The 21,197-nt window shown below is 39.8% G+C and overlaps 1 protein-coding gene across 6 annotated transcripts in view; it reads left to right on the top strand.

The window, feature by feature from the left end:
* The window catches only part of TFDP1 (transcription factor Dp-1), a 53,189-nt gene that overhangs the window by 12,025 nt on the left and 19,967 nt on the right, over positions 1–21,197 (top strand). For all 6 annotated transcript variants that reach the window (XM_075710433.1, XM_075710442.1, XM_075710448.1 and 3 more), the window contains 2 exons: positions 2,539–2,605; positions 20,957–21,063. In XM_075710433.1, coding sequence (XP_075566548.1) covers positions 2,539–2,605; positions 20,957–21,063 — 174 coding nt within the window. The remainder of the gene's footprint in view (positions 1–2,538; positions 2,606–20,956; positions 21,064–21,197) is intronic.

Here is a 21,197-nt window from a genome sequence, read left to right as displayed (position 1 = left end):
CCATTTTAGCTGCTAGAGCTGAACCTTTAGTAAGACACTGGTGTGGAAAGGTGGTGGAACTGTAACTACTGCACTACTCTTCATCAGTGTCGTGGTTCCTGAGGGGACTCTTCTTGTTCAATGATTGCTGGTCTCTGATTTTTCCCAAATTGTATTCTCTTATTGATTAAATGCAGTGTTTTTCCCAAGCGTTCTCCAGTTTGTCAGTGACTTGTGTAATTTCAGTCACACAAAAGCGTGGTCCAGGGCTACATGCTAACCTGACCCTTTGTAATGCTAGGTTAGATTGTGGTTTTTGGAGTTGCATATTGGTTTGGGTAATATTTTTCACCGTATGTTTTAATTATGTAGAAGAAAACTTAGAAGCTCAAGAGATTATTTGATACTATGGTATGGTGGTTGGTTGAATACTTAAGGATAAAATGAATTAATAGAAATGGTTATACTGGAGACCATTCTAGTTTAAAACAAATAGGAAGGGACCAATAAATAATTGATTACTGAATTGCCTAATTTGCTAATTACTGAAATAATGATTTGCATTTAATATTGAATTTGCTGAATATCACAGCTGAAATATTTGGGTTTGGATTATCACTGTAACTGACATGAACTCCATGCAAGTTTGCTCTTGCATATTAAACTGATGAATGGATTTAATAATTCAGAATTACTAAATTCATGTGCTTCTAAAATGAAAGACATTACATATTAAAACAGCCAGTTTCTTGATAGTCCACTGATCACAAAATACATTAAATGTCTTCCCAGTCTCATTGATACCTTTTTGATTCTCACGGAAAAGAGAATTTGCAGGAGTCCTTGAGTACAAGCCTACTCTTTCTGCTGTTGAATAGAAACTGTAGTCTAAATAGAAGTACTGCATTTAAAGAAATTATGACAATGAGACTGCACTTCCTGTGTGGTTTAACACTCTTGTTGTGAAATTGAGGTAGAATGGGAGTATAATGTAACACTTAGCCAAAAATTCATCTAGCACATTGGATTCCAGTGCTCTGGAATGTCATATTGCTATAGAGTGTAGCTCTAGTAATGTCTTCGTAGCTCTAATCACATTGAGGAGTATACCTTCTTTCTTTGAAAGTGTCTACAGTCTGTTGCCTTTCTGAATTATGTAGTAAGTGTGATGAAGAGTTAGGCTTATAAAAAGCTCTAGTGCCTGGGAATAGGGCAGTAGAACTGTCACTTGTTCAGGTGGACTTTTGAATCCCCACTGTGGGCAAGATGGAGAGCAGGCAGTGGTTGTGTCCTGGTAAGTTGTTGCTGTCTCCTTGAAACAATGCTATTTCGTTACTTTGGGGGGGAATAGGAGAATAGAGGACAGAACTGCCACAGGCTCGTCATTCTACCCATTCACTTCCACTGTCTCCTCGCTTACGTTTTCTTTCTTTGTGCCACCAGGTCCTCATTGCTGCCGTGCCATTACAGGCCACTGCTCTTCGTGCTTCCTTTAGCAAAATTTCTCTTCTGTTCACTTCCCAGCCTGTCCCCAGTGCTTGGTCATCTTCTTTTCCCCCTTTCCCTGAGGAGGGAAAGTTTCCTGTTCTGTGAAGTTCCCTGTCTTTATTAAGAAATCATTGCTGTCATACACCTGGATAATAACAGCACCACAGCATCCTCTAGTGGCTCGCTTTGTTTGCTGAACTTCTGGCAAGTCGTACGTAGGGCCCTTCAGGTAGACTTTTAAGGGAAAAGCTTTGATGCTGATGGACAGCAAATCACTTAATTGCCTCTTGAAGATCGGCAGTAGCCTGCAAATACCAGCTATGCACAAAATGCAGCTAGGGACTTTTCAGCCTCTGTAACACATGTACAATTATTGACTTTCTCAACGGAAACAGTCTTTGTGTCTGCGTTCATTATTTTTTCAGAACTGTTTTGTCTGGAGATACCAAGGAATTACTGCATCGAGCGTTTTCTATCCAAAAATTAGTAGTATTTTTAAAAAATAACTTCTACTGTGAGCTTTCTCAAAGGATGGTGATTACTTTATAAACCTGTAGGTAATCCTGTAGCTCTTTCACTTAAGAGCTTTATATTCTGATCTTTAAAAAAATAATTGAAAAGTTCAAGGTGTTGCTTCTTAATGCCTTTTTTCTGATTAAAATGTCTGAAGGTGCTCTACCACCTCTACTGTTTTTTCTATAATGTTGTTAACTTCTGTGGTAGGTAAATAGTATCTACGCAGAAAAAGGTGTAGTCGAAGGTGTCACTGGTTCTAATTAGAAGGGTGTTCAGCTGTCTGTTAAAACAGTGCATGTACACTGTAAGAACTTAGGACACAAAATAGCAAGGTGAGCGTAAACTGATTTTGTGTTCTAAGAATATGTTATGTATAAAATCAAGATTTTAAAGTTTGGCAAATACTATGCCACAAACAGTGCCATTACATGGAGGCAGATTTGTGACAAAATGTGAGTGGTAGCAGCAGAGACTTCTGGTATGATTTCTTTCATCTTTAACAATAAAAGGGTGTCTGTGTTTGGAAATTTAATAAAAGTTACTTTCTTTTAACAGGCTGGACTAATTGAAGCCAATGGAGAGCTTAAGGTGTTTATAGACCAAAACCTAAGTCCTGGAAAAGGTAAGAACACAATTTTTAGTAAGACTCTCCATTTCTTGATTTTTAGTTGTTATGCTTATTACTGGGTTTAAAATGCTTCCTTAGCATAGTTTTTGTAGAGCTTTTCTTAAGTTACATAATCAGCAAGCAAACTGTAGATTTTCTGTGGTTTGTAATTGTCTCTAAACTGCATGTGAAGTTCAGTGGTGGTTTGTCATCCCATATGTGATCTTCTCATTAGTGTAGCTTGTGTTTAAATGTAAAGGCCAGGATGGTCTAAAACATCTTTTGGGGCACTATGCTTTAGCAAATGGGAAAAATGCAGGAGTGTAGCAGTTTCAAATCTGTTATGAGTTTTTATGATTGTGCATCCACATTAGTGCAAGCCTATTTAAAATAATAATTTGAACAGAACTGTTTTGGACTTGCAGATAATGGCTGTGCATGTATGACAGTGTAATGTAATCAAGCAATTTAATAAAACGAAGGCTATAAACTTGAATTCAATACATAAGCACAAACACTAAGTATCTAAACATTTGAGGAGTTGTGTGTCGCACTTTACAGTTAGCATAGTTGGGGAAAAAAAACAGAAGGGTAACTTACAGGTGTCATCACAGAATCATGGTGGGATGAATCGTACAACTGGCGTGCTGCAGTGGATGGCTATAAACTTCAGAAAGGACAGGCAAGGAAGGAGAGGCAGTGGGGTAGCCTGGTATGTTAGGGAGTGTTTTGATTATCTAGAGCTTAATGATGGTGATGATAGGGTTGAGTGTTCATGGGTAAGAATCAGGGGGAAGGCCCACAAGGCAGATATAGTGGTGGGAATCTTATAGACCACCTAACCAGGATGAAGAGGCAGACGAAATATTCTATAAGCAGCTGGGAGAAGTCTCACAATTGCTATCCCTTCTTCTCATGGGGGACTTCATCTTACCTGATGTCTGTTGGAAATGCAGTACAGCAGAGAGGAAACAGCCTAGGAGGTTCCTGGAGTGTGTGGAGGATAACTTCCTGACACAGCTGGTGAGTGGGCTAACTAGGGAAGGTGCCCCACTGGACCTGTTGTTTGCAAACAGAGAAGGACTTGTGATTGATGTGACAGTTGGAGGCTGTCTTGGGCATAGCGATCATGAAATGATCGCTGTGAGTTTTTGATTCTTGGAGAAGTAAGGATGGCATCAGCAGAACCTGCTGCCTTGGACTTCTGGAGGGCAGACTTTGGCCTGTTTAGGAGACTGGTTGACAGAGTCCCTCGGAGGCAGTCCTGAAGGGCAAAGGAGTCCAGGAAGGCTGGACGTTCTTCAAGAAGGATATCTTAAAGGCACAGGAGCAGGCCGTTCCCATGTGCCAAAAGATGAGCCGGTGGGGGAGAAGACCAGCCTTGCTGAACAGAGAGCTTTGGCTGGAACTCAGGAAAAAAAAAGGAGAGTTTATCACCTTTGGAAGAAGGGGCAGGCAGCTTGGGGGGATGTCATAAGGTTATGCAGGGAGAAAATTAGAAGGGCCGAAGCCCAACTAGAAGTTAATCTGGCTACTGCCATAAAAGCCAATAAAAAATGTTTCTATAAATACATTAGCAGCAAAAGGAGGGCTAAGGAGAATCTTCATCTTTCATTAGATGCAAGGGGAAACATAGTGACAAAGGATAAGGAAAAGGCTGAGGTATTTAATGCCGCCTTTGCCTCAGTCTTTAATAGTCAGGCCAGTTGTTCTCTGGGTACCCAGCCCCCTGAGCTGGAAGACAGGGACGGGGAGCAGAATGAAGCCCCCAAAATCCAAGGGGAAATGGTTAGTGACCGGCTACACTACTTAAGACACACACACAAATTTCTGGGGCCGCATGGGATCCACCCAAGGGTACTGAGGGAGCTGGTGGAAGTGCTTGCCAAGCCACTTTCAATCCTTTATCAGCAGTCCTGGCTAACCTCCACTTGACTGTAGGTTAGCAAACATGACACCCACCTACAAGAAAGGCTGGAAGGCGGATCTGGGGAACTACAGGCCTGTCAGTCTGACCTTGGTGCCAGGGAAGTTCATGGAGCACATCATCCTGAGTGCCATCACATGGCACGTACAGGAAAACCAGGTGATCAGGCCCAGTCACCATGGGTTTATGAAAGGCAGGTCCTGCTTGACCAACCTGATCTCCTTCTGTGACAAGGTGACCCACTAGTGGATGAGGGAAAGGCTGTGAATGTTGTCTACCTGGACTTTAATGAAGCCTTTGACACCATTTCTCCCAGCATTGTCCTACAGAAACTGGCGGCTCACTGTTTGGACGGGTGTACTCTTCACTGGGTAAAAACCTGGCTCGATGGCTGGCCTCAAAGAGTTGTGGTGAATGGAGTTAAATCCAGTTGGCAGCCGGTCACGAGCGGTGTTCCCCAGGGCTCTGTTTTGGGGCCAGTTCTGTTCAATATCTTTATCAATGATCTGGACAAGGGGATCAAGTGCACCCTCAGTAAATTTGCAGATGACACCAAGTTGGGCAGGAGTGCTGATCTGCTTGAGGGCAGCATGGCCCTTCAGAGGGACCTGGACAGGCTGGATCGATGGGCTGAGGCCAACTGTCTGAGGTTCAACAAGGCCAAGTGCCGGGTCCTGCACTTGGGTCACAACAACCCCATGCAACACTACAGGCTTGGGGAGGAGTGGCTGGAAAGCTGCCTGGCTGAAAAGGACCTGGGGGTGCTGGTTGACAGCCGGCTGAACATGAGCCAGCAGTGTGCCCAGGTGGCCAAGAAGGCCAACAGCATCCTGGCTTGTATCAGGAATAGTGTGGCCAGCAGGAGCAGGGAGGTGATTGTTCCCCTGTACTCGGCGCTGATGAGGCTGCACCTGGAATACTGTGTCCAGTTTTGGGCCCCTCAATACAAGAAAGACATTGAGGTGCTGGAGCGTGTCCAGAGAAGGGCAACGAAGCTGGTGAAGGGTCTGGAGCACAGGCCTTATGAGGAGCGGCTGAGGGAACTGGGGTTGTTTAGCCTGGAGAAGAGGAGGCTGAGGGGAGACCTTATCGCTCTCTACAACTACCTGAAAGGAGGTTGTAGTGAGGTGGGGGTTGGTCTCTTCTGCCATGTAACAAGTGATAGGACAAGAGGAAATGGGCTCAAGCTGCATCAGGGGAGGTTTAGATTGGATATTAGGAAAAATTTCTTCACAGAAAGGGTAGTCAAGCATCGGACCAGGCTGCCCATGGAAGTAGTTGAGTCTGCCTCCCTGGAGGTATTTAAGAGACATGTAGATGTGGCAGTTAGGGCCATGGTTTAGTGGTGGACTTCGTAGTGTTAGGTTAACGGTTGGACTCGATGATCTTAAAGGTCTTTTCTAACCTATAGGATTCTATGAGTTCCAGTCACCTGTAGTTCTGGACGGCTGTGTCATATAACCTCTTCTGTAAACTGATTATGCTATATGTGAAAATTAGATTTTTGTCCCTTGTATTCTTAGGGGAAGGCTGTTTCCATAGTGAGACTGTAGAACTATGCTGTGAGTTCCAGTTAAGTATATTCTTGCCAGTTTATGCATTTTGCTGGTGGCAAAGTTATTTTTCAGCTTATAGTTTTCTCCAGTCTGTTTACCTACTGTTTATAAATAACAATTGTGTATCTTAACAGCCTTTAGTGTGACAGGCCAACTAGCCATTGTTTCCTAGATTCCTCATCAGGTGAGCTCTTTGTCCTCTGGATTTTCCTTATTGTCATTCTTTGAGCCTGTTTGATTGCTTACATCAACTTTCTGAACGCAAGTGACCAAAATAGTGTATATGACTACATGTCAAGCTTCAGTCATTATTTGTATGGCGGTATCAGTAATTTTTCTGTGCAACATCATGTTTGGTTCACAGCCACCTTGCAATAGATTTTGGTGAAATGGCCATTTTCCTTTGTTGTTGCTTCCAAATGATGATAGTCCGGTTTATTGTGTGTGACAGATGGTGTGCTTTGATAGGCTGTACTAAGTAGGGTGAAATTTGTTAGAACAGAGTCACCTACTTATCTAATGCTCTCAGAAACCTCACAGTTGACACATCTATTGACTTTATGCATTGTTGGATTACGCTAATACTCTCAAATTAACCTTTAGTCTAGTTCAGATCAACTCTATTAGTATTATTGCTCTAGTCTTTTATATGCCATTTCAGGAAACCCCTTTAAGCATTTATTTTCACAACTTGCAGAACTTCTAATTTCTTTCACGACCAATTTAACTAAATTTTTCTGGGTACATCAAATAGTTTATTGGAATCTCAAAAGGTTCTCTCTTTGACATTCCCTTGTCTAAAATATACATTGCTTTACAAAAGGGCGCTGCCTGACTTATCTGCCATGATTTACTTTTGATGGAGAAGGCACTACGGGTTGAATAACTGACACTTACTAAACTGGTCCACCTGTACATTTGTAAACACAGTCACACACCCCTGAACAAAAAAAGTGTGCAGGTAGATTACCTGATCCTTAACAGCTGTACCATTTCCCTACCCCTTATGGGCAGTAAAACTGATGTTTTTGTCAGGGCAGATACTTAACGGGGACATTTTACACCCATGTACGTGTCTGTGTCTAGACCTTGTTGCAGTCAGTGGAGAGCTAGTCAAAACAGACAGTGCAGTCTAGACAGCAAAAATTGGAAATATGAATCTTCCATTATTACGGAGCTCTTAAAGTACAACTGGGCAAAATAGAGGTCATTTCATTGCTTGTAGAATTTCTAAAATAAATTTAAGTGATTAAGTAGTTTATTATAGGCTTGCAGCTCCTCCAGTTTGAGAGTGTAGCTCTATTCTCAGTGTATACCATCATGAATAATACAAGCAAACTAAGCTATCCTCAGTTAATTTCTGTACCTCATTGCTTTTAGGGGAGTTTTGTAAAGTTAATGGACAGCAACTAATTCTTAATATTGAAAATAAACAACTGTTTCTCTTGGCTTGATCATTTTATGTTTCTTGCATCTAACTTGTTTGTGTTTTATATGCAGGCTCTGTAGTCATAATCAGAGCTTAAAATAACAAATACTTTGTCATTAAAGTATTCAGATATGTATCAGAATTTATTCACTAAAGTAGTACTTATTTTCTGTTGCCACTTTTTTATAATTTTTAGGCTTTTTCTGTAGTCTCTAAATGTTGGCATTTTAAATGTAACTACTATACACAGAAGTACTATGTGTTTTCTGAAAGTAGCTCTCTACGTTACATGCCATTATATCAAAAAGTCCAGTCCTCTGCAGTCTTGCTGAGTTTGTGCAAAATTTCTCTTAATCTCACAGTGTAAAGGATTCAGTCCACAGTAACAGATAAAAAACATAGAGTAAGCTTTGCACAGGGTAGTAGAAGTGTATCTGGTGTACTTCTTAGGATGAATTGAAGGCAGTCAGCAAAGAATCTTTCTATTCTTCTCTGGTCATCATTAAACGTGTTGGTTTTTTTTTTTTTTTTCCTTTTCCTTCCCCTTCGAATTTGTATTTCTTAAAAGGAAGGAGCCTTTTCTGGAAATTGCAAGTCAATTCCAAGGAGAGTTTAGGAATACATTGCATTATTGATACAGGATCAAATCTCCCTACTGTGTCAGATGAGTGATTTGCTTAGCCCAATCTGCTGCCCCTGACAACAGTAGTAGGGCAGGCTCTTCAGGGAGAATGCAAGAGCGTGGCTACTTTTTGAAGTTCATTCCCTTTATGGTCTCACAGCACTCAAGGTCATTGGATTAGTAATATCAGGGGGTGCATTCCAGCATCTTTTCAGAAAAGTCTGACTGTGAGAGACTTGGCAAATTAAGGATGCAACATCAAGAAGAAACTTCTGACTTGCTTCAGTTTCCACATATTGCCAGCTACATGTGAAAGGAGGAGGAGCTCAGCTGTCAGAGAAATAAAAGTTTTGGGGGGGGGGGGGGGGGGGTAGTCACAAAACGTGACTTGTCCACTGGGTGATAAGATGATGCTTGGAAAAACATGGTTTGGGAGAAAGGCAGCAGAATATTTTTCTTGAAATGTTTCTGTAACACTTCATCAAAGGTCTACAAGGTGAATGTGGGACTAAGTGGTAGGTATATGAATCGGCTTCGAAAAATAACCAAAAGTTGACTTTTCTGGCCAAAACAGATTATTATGCAACAGTTCTTACAGCCTGAACAGCTTCTGCTGCACAGAATAGCCTGTGAATGGACTTCTGTAAATTTTTAATCTGTACTGGCAGGAATCTGGGAACTGTGAATAGGTTATTTTTAGACTGAGTTTTGTTAGGGTGTGTAGCTGTTGTTTCTTAGCTGAATGATGAAAAGGGGATATCACTCATCTTACTATGCTGAACGGTTATGCAGCACCACCTCTTGCTCAAAAAGTCCTAAAGCTGTAGAATCTGGGAGAGAGAGGGTATGTTAGGGAATTACCCGTGTATGCAAGTCCTGTCCTTACATTGATTTCCTGATTATCCACTAATATCCACTGTCAGAAACAGGTTACCAACCTAGACAGACTTTTTACTTCAACTAGTGGGGATATGCTTCAGTCTTAATTAATTTTGGAGAGACTGGTCTCAACCATGACCTCCAGATTAGAATTTTTTGTTTTTAAAGCAGAGACTGACTTTATTTGTTTTAAGAGGAGAAAATAGTAAAAAAACCAAACCAAAAAAAATCATTTAGTTTATACTGCATGTAATTTTGAGTAAATTGATCACAGACATAAAATACCATTCTAGAAACACTCTAAAGTCTTTCTTCAAAAACATGTTTAGTGTAGAATAAGAGGGTATCAGTCTTTTTATGTGGTAGAAATGATCTAGAAGCCTGTGCTTCCTCTACTGCTTGTGCAACCTCCAGAAGAGGTTGGGTGCAAATTCACCTGTGTTCTCTGATACTCTTGTGTATTTCTGTTACTGGAGTGTAACACCCCATTTAGCCCTGAAAAAATTGTTCCATGTTGCTGCTCAAGCAAAGTGAATTTTCCCTTGTATTAAGATGACACCATCATCTCTGCTCACCGGAGATTTTCTCTCTGCCTATGTGTGTTCTTCACCACTGAGAATTTAGTCTAGAAGGCTAATTCTTCAAGTTCAGTCTTGGGAAAGTATCAGTGGAGCGATACACCAGTTACATCAACCCCTCTTTGATCTAAGGCCATATTGATTCCCAGGTCTTATAAATGTTTTAGAAAGTGTACTATCTAATTCATTTTTCTTCTTGATGGAAATGCGTATGTTTGGGATAAATTTGTTTGCTGTTTGAGTATTTGCCAGTCCTTGGATGAGGAAACTTAGGTAATGCAGGTTTTCAGTGTGTTTGACTCCAGGGTGGTGCTGTTGAAAAGCTCTAACATCTCCTGGGAGGACATGAGGTATGTCATTTACATGCTAGTGCAGCTTTCCTGTTAAGTGCAAGGTCTGCTGAGTTTGTAGTCTGGTAGGGTTTAAGTGGCACAAATCCCCAGATTTGGTCTAGAGTGGTTTGGTTTGGTGCGAGTATGACTGTGAAAGGTTTGGTGTACTTGGTAACCAGGAAGATGGTTTTCTAGTATAACCCTGCTCAGGAGAGAAGCAGCAATGTAATGTGCAGAGGGTGTCTGAGAAGGGAGGTTTTTGTTTCAGGACATCCTGAGCAATGGCAGGTGATTTTAAAATGTAGCTTCGCTAGGACCGCTAGTGAGTTAATATGTGCAGCAAAAGGTAGCTTTATATCCAGATGTCCTCTTGCTGATGAACTCTAATAAAGCCACTTGGTTTTATATCTGCTGCTTGTCTCTGCTGTTTCATTTACTGTCAGCTTTAATTGTGATAGTGTGGAGGAATGTTAAATCCCATCGGAAGCAGTTGCGAGTTTCCTTGGCTCATTCCAAAATACCCAGTTGCATTTTTTTTCCCTAAAGCCTCAATTGCCGAGAACATCATTACACAGGGCCCTTTCCTTTGCTTGTTACCCTATGTTTGGTCATGGGTTTTGTAGAAATTGTGCCTAAATTAATCTCAGTAAACCCTCAAATGTTAATCAGAAGCAAACTTTATAAATATTTCAAAGGCCAAGTGAAGAAAAGTTGTAAGGGCACCCAGAGTACAATTTATAGCTCTATCCCTTTCCTGGCAATAGTAAAAAGGATTCTGGGGGTGCTGGTCGACAGCAGACTCACTATGAGTCAGCAGTGTGCCCTGGCAGCCAAGAGGGCAAACTGCATCCTGGGGTGCATCAAACACAGCATAACCAGCCGGTCAAGAGAGGTGATTATCCCTCTGTATTCAGCATTGGTGCAGCCTCACCTGGAGTACTGTGTGCAGTTCTGGGCCCCACAATTTGAGGGATGTGAAGGTCCTTGAATGCATCCAGAGGAGGGCAACAAAGCTGGTGAAAGGGCTGGAAGGCATGTCCTATGAGGAGTGGCTAAGGGCTTTGGGTTTGTCCAGGTTGGAGAGAAGGAGGCTGAGGGGCGACCTCATTGCTCTTTACCGCTTCCTGAGGAGGGGATGTAAAGAGGGAGGTGCTGAGCTCTTCTCCCTGGTACCCAGTGATAGGACGTGTGGGAATGGTTCAAAGCTGTGCCAGGGGAGGTTTAGACTGGACATTAGGAAGCATTTCTTTACCGAGAGGGTGGGTGAACACTGGAGCAGGCTTTCTAGAGAGGTGGTCGATGCCCCAAGCCTGTCAGTGTTTAAGAGGCATTTGGACAATGCCCTTAACAACATGCTTTAACTTTTGGTCAGCCCTGAATTGGTCAGGCAGTTGGACTAGGTGATCTTTGTAGGTCCCTTCCAACTGAAATAGTCTCTGTTCTGTTCTAAATTGCTTCATCCAAGACAGAATAAGTGAGCAGTTTAATTGGGGAGTAAAATTCCAAAGTGACTTGATTGTAATTGTTTGCTTCTTAGTTACATACCTTAGTTAAAAGGCAAGGATAATCTCATTTGGGTATTTGTTATTTTAGTTTGTTTCCATTCTGGGATTAAAAAAAAAATTACTAATTTTTGTTAATTTCTGGTTTTGTTTTGGATATCCACCTGGCTAATTGCTTAAACCTGAAATTGCTAAAATTCACCCTGTTCATGGACTCTGAGTGATAATTATAATCAGAATTCATTTTGAGGATTAGAAAATACATACGGGTTGGAAGGATGGAAAGAATTTCTAATAGGTGCTGAACCGGTAAAACTTCCTCACAACTTTGTGTCTTCTAAAAGTGATTTGACAACAAATTTTAGAGACTTAGAAATTTTGCTGTTCGGAGAGGTTTCGTTTTGAAGAAAGCTGCTGAATTCTGGTCCTTGCTATATTCAGATTAGTGTTGATATTTAAGTATTAAATAGAACACTGTTCAATTCTAATCCTGCCCCTTGCTTGTGAATGAATTTGGGTGAAAAATTATCTGCTTCAGATGAATGCAAGGGAAAAGATAACCAATGGTATTTAATGTTGTATTGAAATTAAAGCTCTTAAATTATTTTTAAAATCACTCAGAAAGAAAATTTCGATCTTCTGTCATGCCAGTAGGTGGCATTATTGGTATGTAACCAGAAGACACTTGTAAAAAATTTCTTTAGCTCTTTTCACCTCTTACACTTTAAGGTTTCACATTTTATGGGCATAAAGAACTTTAGGTTTGTTTTCATTTAAAAAAAATTGCAGTCAAATATATACATTTTTAAGGTGTATTTGTACTCTTACATTTCAACACTGCTTAGCTGCCTATTTATATGACAAGAAACTTTTGCAATATAATGTTACCGTTAATTTTATTTGCAAGATCAAACTCTCCCTGATTTTTGGCAGTGACTGGAATTGTTCCTCTGGAACAGAAGTAGAGATCTATTTCAGAGACTGTGATTCATGCTTTAGCAAACAGATACATGCCTGAACATTGGTTATAAAATGCCTGTATATTATTGCAGCTGAGGTAAATCCAAGCAAGTATTATTATCTAAAGTCAAGCTCAGGAAATAAAACTGTTGCTGCAAATAGGAATGATATTTTCAAAAGTCTTCAAAAGTCTAAGGGTAGACCACAGTCGATTTCAACACAGACTTGGAAAGACTGGTTTGTAATAGCTAAAGTATTACTAGTCATATCTAAGGGTGATGAGAATCACCTAAAAGTCTGAGCTGATGTAAGAAATTACTTAAGCGCTTAGTAGTTCTACACACCGGGCAAGATCGATGTCTTTGTAAAAGTGCTAAGAATTGCTGTATAAGCATGTTTGTTGTTTTAACAGGATGGTGTGACTAGTTCAATAAGCAGAGGTATTTCGACTTACTATTTTTTTTTTTTTGGCACACAGCTAGAGGCAGTCGTCTGTGTGTTGTCAAAGCTTATGGTAGGTTGATACCGTCAAAAAGAGTTTAATGTTTTCTGAAAATGAGCATATAACTAACTAATCATGAAATATCTATGGTGTTTGTGAGAGAGGCATTTAAAACTGCAACATAACAGGAGTGACATCTGAGGAATCAGCTCCTAGGGTATAATTTTCACCTCTGTCTTCTTTCCCAGATCTTTTTACTACACCTTTTATACCTATTCTGTATGTTTATGTAGTCTAATAATCCAAAAACTTGTTAAGTTGATGCTTTTGTGGTAAGGAATGATTTTTCTTTGAAGGTGATGTGGACTGGATAAAAGGCACTTTAAATGGCACCTTTAAACTAATGTTTATATCTTAGCTGTGTCTTCTAGACTCCTTATGTGCTTGGAAGAAAGCAACAGTTCAGGCTCAGTGATTTAGGGTAGATTTTGTAAAGCAAAATGCATACAAAATACTGTAAACAGTCCTTGAGGGAACTGCTTGGCATTTCACCTGTATCTAGTGATTCCCATTTCACCTGTATCTAGTGTTGGAGTTGAATGAGACTGTTGTCAAGCAATGCGTTGGTCACTGTACTGAGATGGGTTAATGGGTTTGAGACTTTAGTACACTGTTTCCTGCTGTTATGGTGCTTTGAGGTAGAGAAAGAGGTGGAAGCCTGCTCCATTAATTCACACAAAACACTTTTCTTGTTATGATGTTGATATGATACCTTGTTGTTCCAGGATGTTTCTTTTTAGACATTTCTTTTGTTACCTCTTCAGTGATAGTTGCGTACATAAGTTGAGGGCTTCCCTCAACTTACTTGTTTGTGTCCTGACTGCCTTACCAGCTTTCTGTAGCTCCGAAATTCTCACCTTCTGTGCATTATTTTCCATCTTGACTATAGATGACATTCTGAGCTCTGCTTCACTGCTGTTCAGAACAGGATTCATTCTCATCTTTTGTCTTATCGTCAGAGATTGCGTACCTGTGTTTGAACTGCATGAAGATATGGAGCCTTCTAGAGATTGTTCCACTCTAGTGAGCTTTTTGGATTTCATTATTTGGAGTCTTCAAAGGCACATCTTTACTATTATTTCTGTGTGCTAGACTGTCATGTTGAGTAATGAACTTAAGTTTTTCCTAAGATCTGCCTTCCTTATCTTTCAGTCTCCATGATGAGCTTCTGAGGTCTTGGAAGGTCCATACCTTTAAAAAAAAAAAAAAACACAACTTGTTTTTTTGTTAGATTTCTATTGCTTGGTAATGCCTTGAGGAAGAAAACCTGTAGCCTGGTCACTGGGCAATTTTTGTTGAAGCCCTGGAGTTTGAGTTAGCTGTAGAAGTTTCTGTGGTAGCAGAGAAGCCAAATAAAAGTGGGCAACTGACACTTTCAAGTGCATGGGCTGAATTACTCTAAGGCATATTGCTCTCAGTTTTATTGACAGTAGCCCAAACAACTGGATAGAACGGTACTTATGATTAATGAAAGCTGGTTTAGAAGTAGCTCATCTTTTTGTAATTCTTGCATCTTACTTTTTTTGTTTTCCCCATATTGGAAATAAATGCATTGCCTTGAACAGAATCCAAAGAAAGAGTTAGAAAGCTTCTGTAAATCTGCAGTTCTGAATGATTTCGAACTGTGGTTTTCTGTTCTGTTTGCAGGAGATGCAGATGCTTTGCTCTTACTGTACTAGGGAGGAGGGTGCTACTGAAAGTATACTGAGCTGTCAACTACATGGCTGAACTAGCCAAATGCAACTTTTTTGAGTAGGATAGAGGCAAATAAGAAATAGATGAAGATGGTATGAAGACAAGTAGAAGCCATGACTAAAGATCAGTGAGTCTAATGTAAGGTCTTCTAGAACAAATATATCAGTGTCTGTAATAAGGCACATGACTTGCAGAGACCCTGAGAGACATCTGTAATCTGATAACCCAGAGCTTTTTCAGTTGAAAAAAAGAACCTTTGCAAAAAATTAGATGGACTGAAGCTACTTTACATTCCTGTAAGAAACCCTGTTCACTTTTTGATTCTGAACTTGATAATTTTTCAGACAGTTTTCTACAGAGACCAACTTGGGGTTGGGGGTTGACAGACTGGAAAGAGAGGGGCAGATTGTGCACTTAAGACTAGTTTGCTTTTTGTTATTTAGGGTTTTGTTTATTCTAAGCAGTTGGTTTGATGGACAGGTCTGGAGCTGGAATTAGCTTTGTTTGTATTTGCCTTACAAAATGGTTAAGGTTTGGAATTTCATTAGTGATGTTGATGTCCAATTCCCTCTCCTTCTATCTTTTATTACCAAAAAGAAAAAATCCACATACAGAAGACTGCCAAAAACTGAATCTACAACATTTTCCAGATAATTCTCATAGTTTTCATGTAATCTTGTATCAATCACTTGCATCTTAAGCAGTACAGGTATTCTGGCTTTATAGAAATTCTATTCCTATTAACTTTTTCTTAAATTCCTGAAATAAGGAATGTAATGTTCTGGATAGCACTTGGTCTTCTCAGAAGTGACATTTGCAATGGAATCTAGTGTCCGTGTCACTTCCTGAAATCTTCTTGTTTGTGAAAAGTCTCACTGGTCTTTTTTTGGTCTCCCAAAAGAGACCCATTCGGGTCTTCAACTAACACTCTCTTAGATATGACTTTGATCAGGTAATTGATAGTAATAACATCTTTCTGAGAGTGTAAGTCATATTTGACTTGTCTTGAGACTGGCTTAATAATATTGTTGTTCTTGAGTTGTGTAGCTGTTAAGCTAGGTTCCAGCTGCTCTGTTAAAAACATTGATTTCAAAGCTTATGTAATTAAGACAAAAGTTTGTAGAGTTCATAAGAGTGGTTATACTGCAAAATGTAATTGGCAGGGTTAATTTTCTTTAGACTTCTGAAAATAACTCTAACCTTCAATCATGTAGAGTATTCACTTACAAAGTGGTCTGCTGGACAGGCTTTGGTTGAGACTTGCAGGAGATGGTAGGAATTATTTTGCATTCTGACAAACCACTCTCTTCTCATTCTGCACATTCTTTTTCTGGGATGTAATAATTCTGAAAGTGCTTGCAAAATTACCTTCTTACCAAATCCGGTTCCACCATACACAATATTGCTTCTATGCTAGAAGACAGACTGACAAAACTTAGCTTGTTAGACACCGTGTTATCAGGAAACTGACTTGTTTTTCTGTTGCCTTCTGTTGTTGCATCACTCCTGTTGCTCTCTCTTTCACAAGTAAAGAAAACATAAAGACAGATTACATCAGAAAATGATACAGCACCTAGAATGAATGGGATTTCTGCTCCTGAGGCGAGGAGTGCCTCAGCCCAACCTTTGATCTGAAACACCAAATTCAAAGGCACTACTGTTACATGAACTGGAGCAGTCATTTGTTAAGACAGATCTACTGCTTTGTCTGCAGAGGGCACTCCTTTCTCTAATTTCAGATGTACTGTGTCTTTCTCTGTGGCATGTCAAGTTACTTAAAATGTTCATAATTGCCTGTATCACCAGTCTGTTTCACAGCTAAAATTCTGCAAGGGATCTTTCTTTTGGTAGAATTCTTGGGTTTTCATATGCAAGCAAAGGTCTGGTGCAAGAGTTCTCCCATAAATGCAGTCAATAACCAAAGAAGGGTATTTACTGCATACTCTGTATGAAGGGAGCACTTGCTTGGAATAGTTTGTAGGCAGATTAATAGTTTGTTAAAGTGTGCTGCTGCTTTATCTGTGCAAGTTTTATATGGCATTACTCCTTGATCCCATCAGTATCATTATCTGCTGTTTGAAGGCATTCTGGAACTTCGTATCGATGAAGTTCTACTTTCATTTAGGTTTAATGATTACTTGTAAGTTACTAAGAGTAGTCTTCCAAACTGGTGATGTTTGGGAGACAGAGAATTTAAGTAGTAGTTATGTCCTTCAGTATAATTTTTTTGTGTGTGCTTTACCTGGCCTTTCCCATGTTTTTTGAAGTCTTTAGAAGGAGAAAAAAAGAAAGAAGAAAAAAAAAAAGAAGTGTCAGGAACTTCTGGTATTAATACGTTTGTTTTGAAAAGGAAGAGGAGTTGGTGCCAGGGAAGCTGTTAGCAAACTTGCGGTTTAATTTTTACATGCTGTTATGCACACCGTATGTTGGCCACAAAGTACAGGATTATTTGGATTGCAGTGATTGCTGTAAGAGTAACAGTAATTAAGAAATCATTAGTAAAATTCCTTTGAGAAACTGAGCTGTCATTCACTTACAAAGCTAAGTTAATAAAGTTATTTCTGCTTGTATGCTTAAAAAACAAACAAACCACACACACAAAACCACTGTGAAACCAGCGCATTATGAGCCTTTGATGAAAATACAGGTGAATATGAGAAAAATGTTTGCACATCGAGTAAATGAGAAAATAGGATGCACTTGGGCAGAGACAAATTGAAAATACCCTTGGAAAAAAAAAAACCTCCTCTTCTGTTTTGTCTTTTTTTTTTTCCCCCCCTGTTGAACATTTATGCTCTTTCCTATTTAGTATGGTATCTTTTATAGGTTGGCTTTGACTTTGCTTCAAACTGAAGTGTGTGTTACTGTTCTTCCAGTTACATTTGCATTTCTTTGTCAGTCAGTTTGTGCCATATAGACAGATGTACCTTGCAGTTTCTGTATAGAGCTGGGGTGGTTCAGTTGTATGAATTAACTCTGGCACAGCAACACAGGAAATGTTAATGTAATTAAAAATTTTAAAAAGCATAGTGCATACTCTTCCCTTCATGCAGATGTTTTAGTTGCAAGATAGCTATTTGTATTCATAGAATTAAATGAATAATATAAGGATGCTGGAGGCCATCTCATCTAACCTTACAATCAAACCAGGGCCAGCTTCAAAGCACAAAGCCTTCAGCAGTTGAATTTTTCTGTATATCTCCAGGGAACCTCCTAGGCAACCTGTTGCTGTGCTTTACCTTTCTCATTGTGAATTTTTTTCCTCATGTCTGGTTCGAATTTGCTGTGCAGCAACTTGTCACTGTTGCCTCTTTTCCTTTTGTTGTGTCCTCTGTCATGTCTGTAATTCTCCATTGGATAACCAAAGGCAGTGATTAGATTCCCACAAATACACCCCTCGTCCCGCCTCAATCTTCTCTTCCACAGGCTGAACGCACCAAGCTCCCTCAGCTTCAGCTTGTACATCATACGCTCCAGTACACTAGCCAGATTAGTGCCTTTCTGCTGGACTCTCTCCTGTTTGTTAATGCCTCTTACACTGTGGGCCCCAAACCTGGAAGAGTAATGCAGGTACAGCTTAAAGAGTGCTGGAGTAAAAGGGAATAATCACTTCTTTTATACTTATTTCTGTGCTCTTCCAATTGTAGCCCAGGATGCAGTTAAGTCTTCATTACTGTAGGGGTGTACTTCTGGGTCACATTCAGCTTCTTGTCCACCCAGACCCCCAGGTCCTTTTCTGCAGATTTGCGTCCTAACCACTCGACCCCAACCTCTGCTGTTGTACTGTCACAAGTGCAAGATTTTTGCATTTGTCTTTGTGGACTGCATAAAAGCTTCTGAGAACAACACGATAGCATAAAGAATTACTTTATTTTTAAACAAACCAGAAGAACGAAGTCTCTTGAATGCATCTGAAGAGTTGATAGATGATCAAGATTATTAGGGAGAGTCTCATGGCAATACTGTTCTTTACAAAGTTGTCCTACTGAAATATTGCCAGAAGTTGTTGTCTTAGGAAAAAATTGATAAGAGAATATCTACCTGTGAATTCTTCAAAGGACCTAGCAATGGTACTTCTGTCCTGCTAACACATATGTTCATATAGAAGGATAGAAAGTGGCATATCCTGCACCAGTTTTTGAAGGGTTCAGATAACTGCAGATGAGTAAGTCAGACTTCTGTTAGGCAAATCAGTTGAGCGCCTAACAAAGAAGTAGACGTATGGATAAATGTGGTAATAGGCAGGAGTTAACAGGGCTTTTCTAGAGGGAGGGGAAAAGGGAAGTTACGAAGTTACGTCTTTTCAAAGTCATGCTTTGAAGGAGTCAGCAACCATGTGGATAAGGGTTATCTAATCAGTGTGATGTCCTTGGATTTCTTAAAAATAACAACAACAAAAAACCCTTGATTATCAAGGTCCTTAATCAGCCTGTTAAAGAAACCAAGGTGTCACAGAATGGGGCAGTACTCACATGGATTAATAATTGGTGAAAACCAAACTAAGTACAGTGAGAACTGCAAGTGAGCTATTAGCACTCAAGAAAGATCTTGAAGTCATTCTAGGTTATATTATGAAAATGTGGTATTGGTGTTTGGTGGGGAACAAGCAAATTGAATTTTGAGAATTATTTGGAAAGGAACAGGGAATAAAATAGGAAACGTGCTATGGAGTTATACAATAACATACAGCATTCCTTTGTCATGAATAATGTGTCCATGCCTGTCCCCTGCAAAAATAAATTTCAAAGGGTAGGAGAACTAGGAAGTGTAAGGGCAACAAGAGCCGTCAAAGGTAAGGAAAGGTGATCAAATAGATGAGGTGTCTTAACTATGGAAAGCAGTTACAACTCTTATTTTATACTGGAAATATAATCTTCCGATTGCTTTGTTGTTTTTAAAGCAATGAGTAGGAGGTTAAAAAAAGACACACTGACCTCCAGGAAGCTGAGAAGAAGATACACAAGCACTAATAGCCAGGGTAGTTTATATCACTTTACTGCATTCTGCAGAGAGGAAGAACACACACAAAACAGGCCATGGTAGTGATGGGTGTGCTTGAAGGAACAGGAAGGCATAGCAGACTTGCATTACAAACTAGATAGCTGCTGACTTTCTGAAAGAGCACTGGAAGGTTGGTTAGTAATGGAGGAATGACAGGCAACTGCATCCTCTTCAAATCTGGGAGGCTGAGAATAGGTTCTTGTGTGAAGCTATCAGTTTGACATGATGTAGTAGTAGCAGCTAGGAAATACAAACCTTTTGGAAAGCAAGGGCTTAAAAAGATTTGAATTGTCCCCAACTTTTTGTAGACTACCTGACTGTGTAAGAGGGATGGTAGGCATCAAGGACTCATTAGGGCCCTTCCTGATACAACCATTGTAAAAATGCTTGCTTACTGCTTCTGTATTGGATAATGGGAAAAAAGAAAGGAAGAGGAATGGGAATTGTGCCAAGTCCTTCTGGCCCCATTGGCCCCTTTAAAAGTGATCTGAGGGAAAGAACTGCTAAACCTCTCACCTGACAACCAAATGACAGATGTTTCAGCAAAATAAATGTCTGCAGTATTTTAAGACTTGTTTGTCCCGTTATTAATTTTCTGTAGTCAGTCTTTGTTGCTGCTTTTTTGTTTGCTTTGTTTTGTTTTGTTTTTTAAACTATGGCATGAAGCATCAAATTGCTAGAGGATACCTGACTTGGTATTTTTGTAGTTGAATTTTTGGTTTACATGGCTTTTAAGACTTGTTTACCTACAGTGGTGATTGTGGATGCCTTACGAACAGGAAGAGAGCAGCTTTCCCCGCAGGTTTGGTCTACTGTGTTGTGTGTATTTTGCTCAAATACTGGATTCTTGAAGATTCTGTTCTTTAATTCCCTGGCTTCAGCTGGGAGGGGGCACTTACCAGAAAGTTGGGACTATTCTCTTGGAAAGGTCTGTGCTAACCAAATTTTATCTCCTGTAGACCAACACGCCTCAGCGGAGTGTGTCATATGCTGGGGCATTGGGCATGTTTTTCAGGTGGTACAGGAAAAGATTTCAGTAGCCACAAAGGATAGGGATAGAAGAGGAGGGGATTATGCTTTCTGTCAGATACCCGTTACCTCTGTTACTCTGCTTTAAAAGAAAAATTGGAATACAAGAAATTAAAACATGCTCAGATTAGATCACTGACCTGTAAGGTTACATAGGAGAAAGTTTGAGAGAACATATAGTGAATCTTAATTTCTTTTTTTGCTTCAAATGTGTAAATGCTACATTTATATTGACTCTTTTGTGCAGTTCAGAGCTAGTTTCTATTAATACACATTGGTAGTGAAGATGAAACTGGAATTGCTAAAATAATACAATGTGGCTGACCTGAAGCTATCTACTTGTATTTGTTTTAGGGGTTGTTTCTCTATTGGCTGTTCATCCTTCTACAGTAAATACGCTTGGAAAACAGCTCCTGCCAAAAACATTCGGACAGTCTAATGTCAACATTGCACAACAAGTGGTAAGGAGACTTTGCATTTTTTTTTTTTCTTTATTGCTTGTACTATTGCTTACACATACAATAAGTCTGACTTGTAGCTTGATAGTATCACTTGTCATGGGCAGATAGTCTAAGCTTGTTTCTAATTTTAATAG

Source organism: Pelecanus crispus, chromosome 1 (genome assembly GCF_030463565.1).
Source record: "Pelecanus crispus isolate bPelCri1 chromosome 1, bPelCri1.pri, whole genome shotgun sequence".
NCBI lineage: Eukaryota > Metazoa > Chordata > Aves > Pelecaniformes > Pelecanidae > Pelecanus > Pelecanus crispus.
The sequence above is the reverse complement of the archived record's forward strand: the minus strand, read 5'-3'. Positions and strand labels throughout refer to the sequence as shown.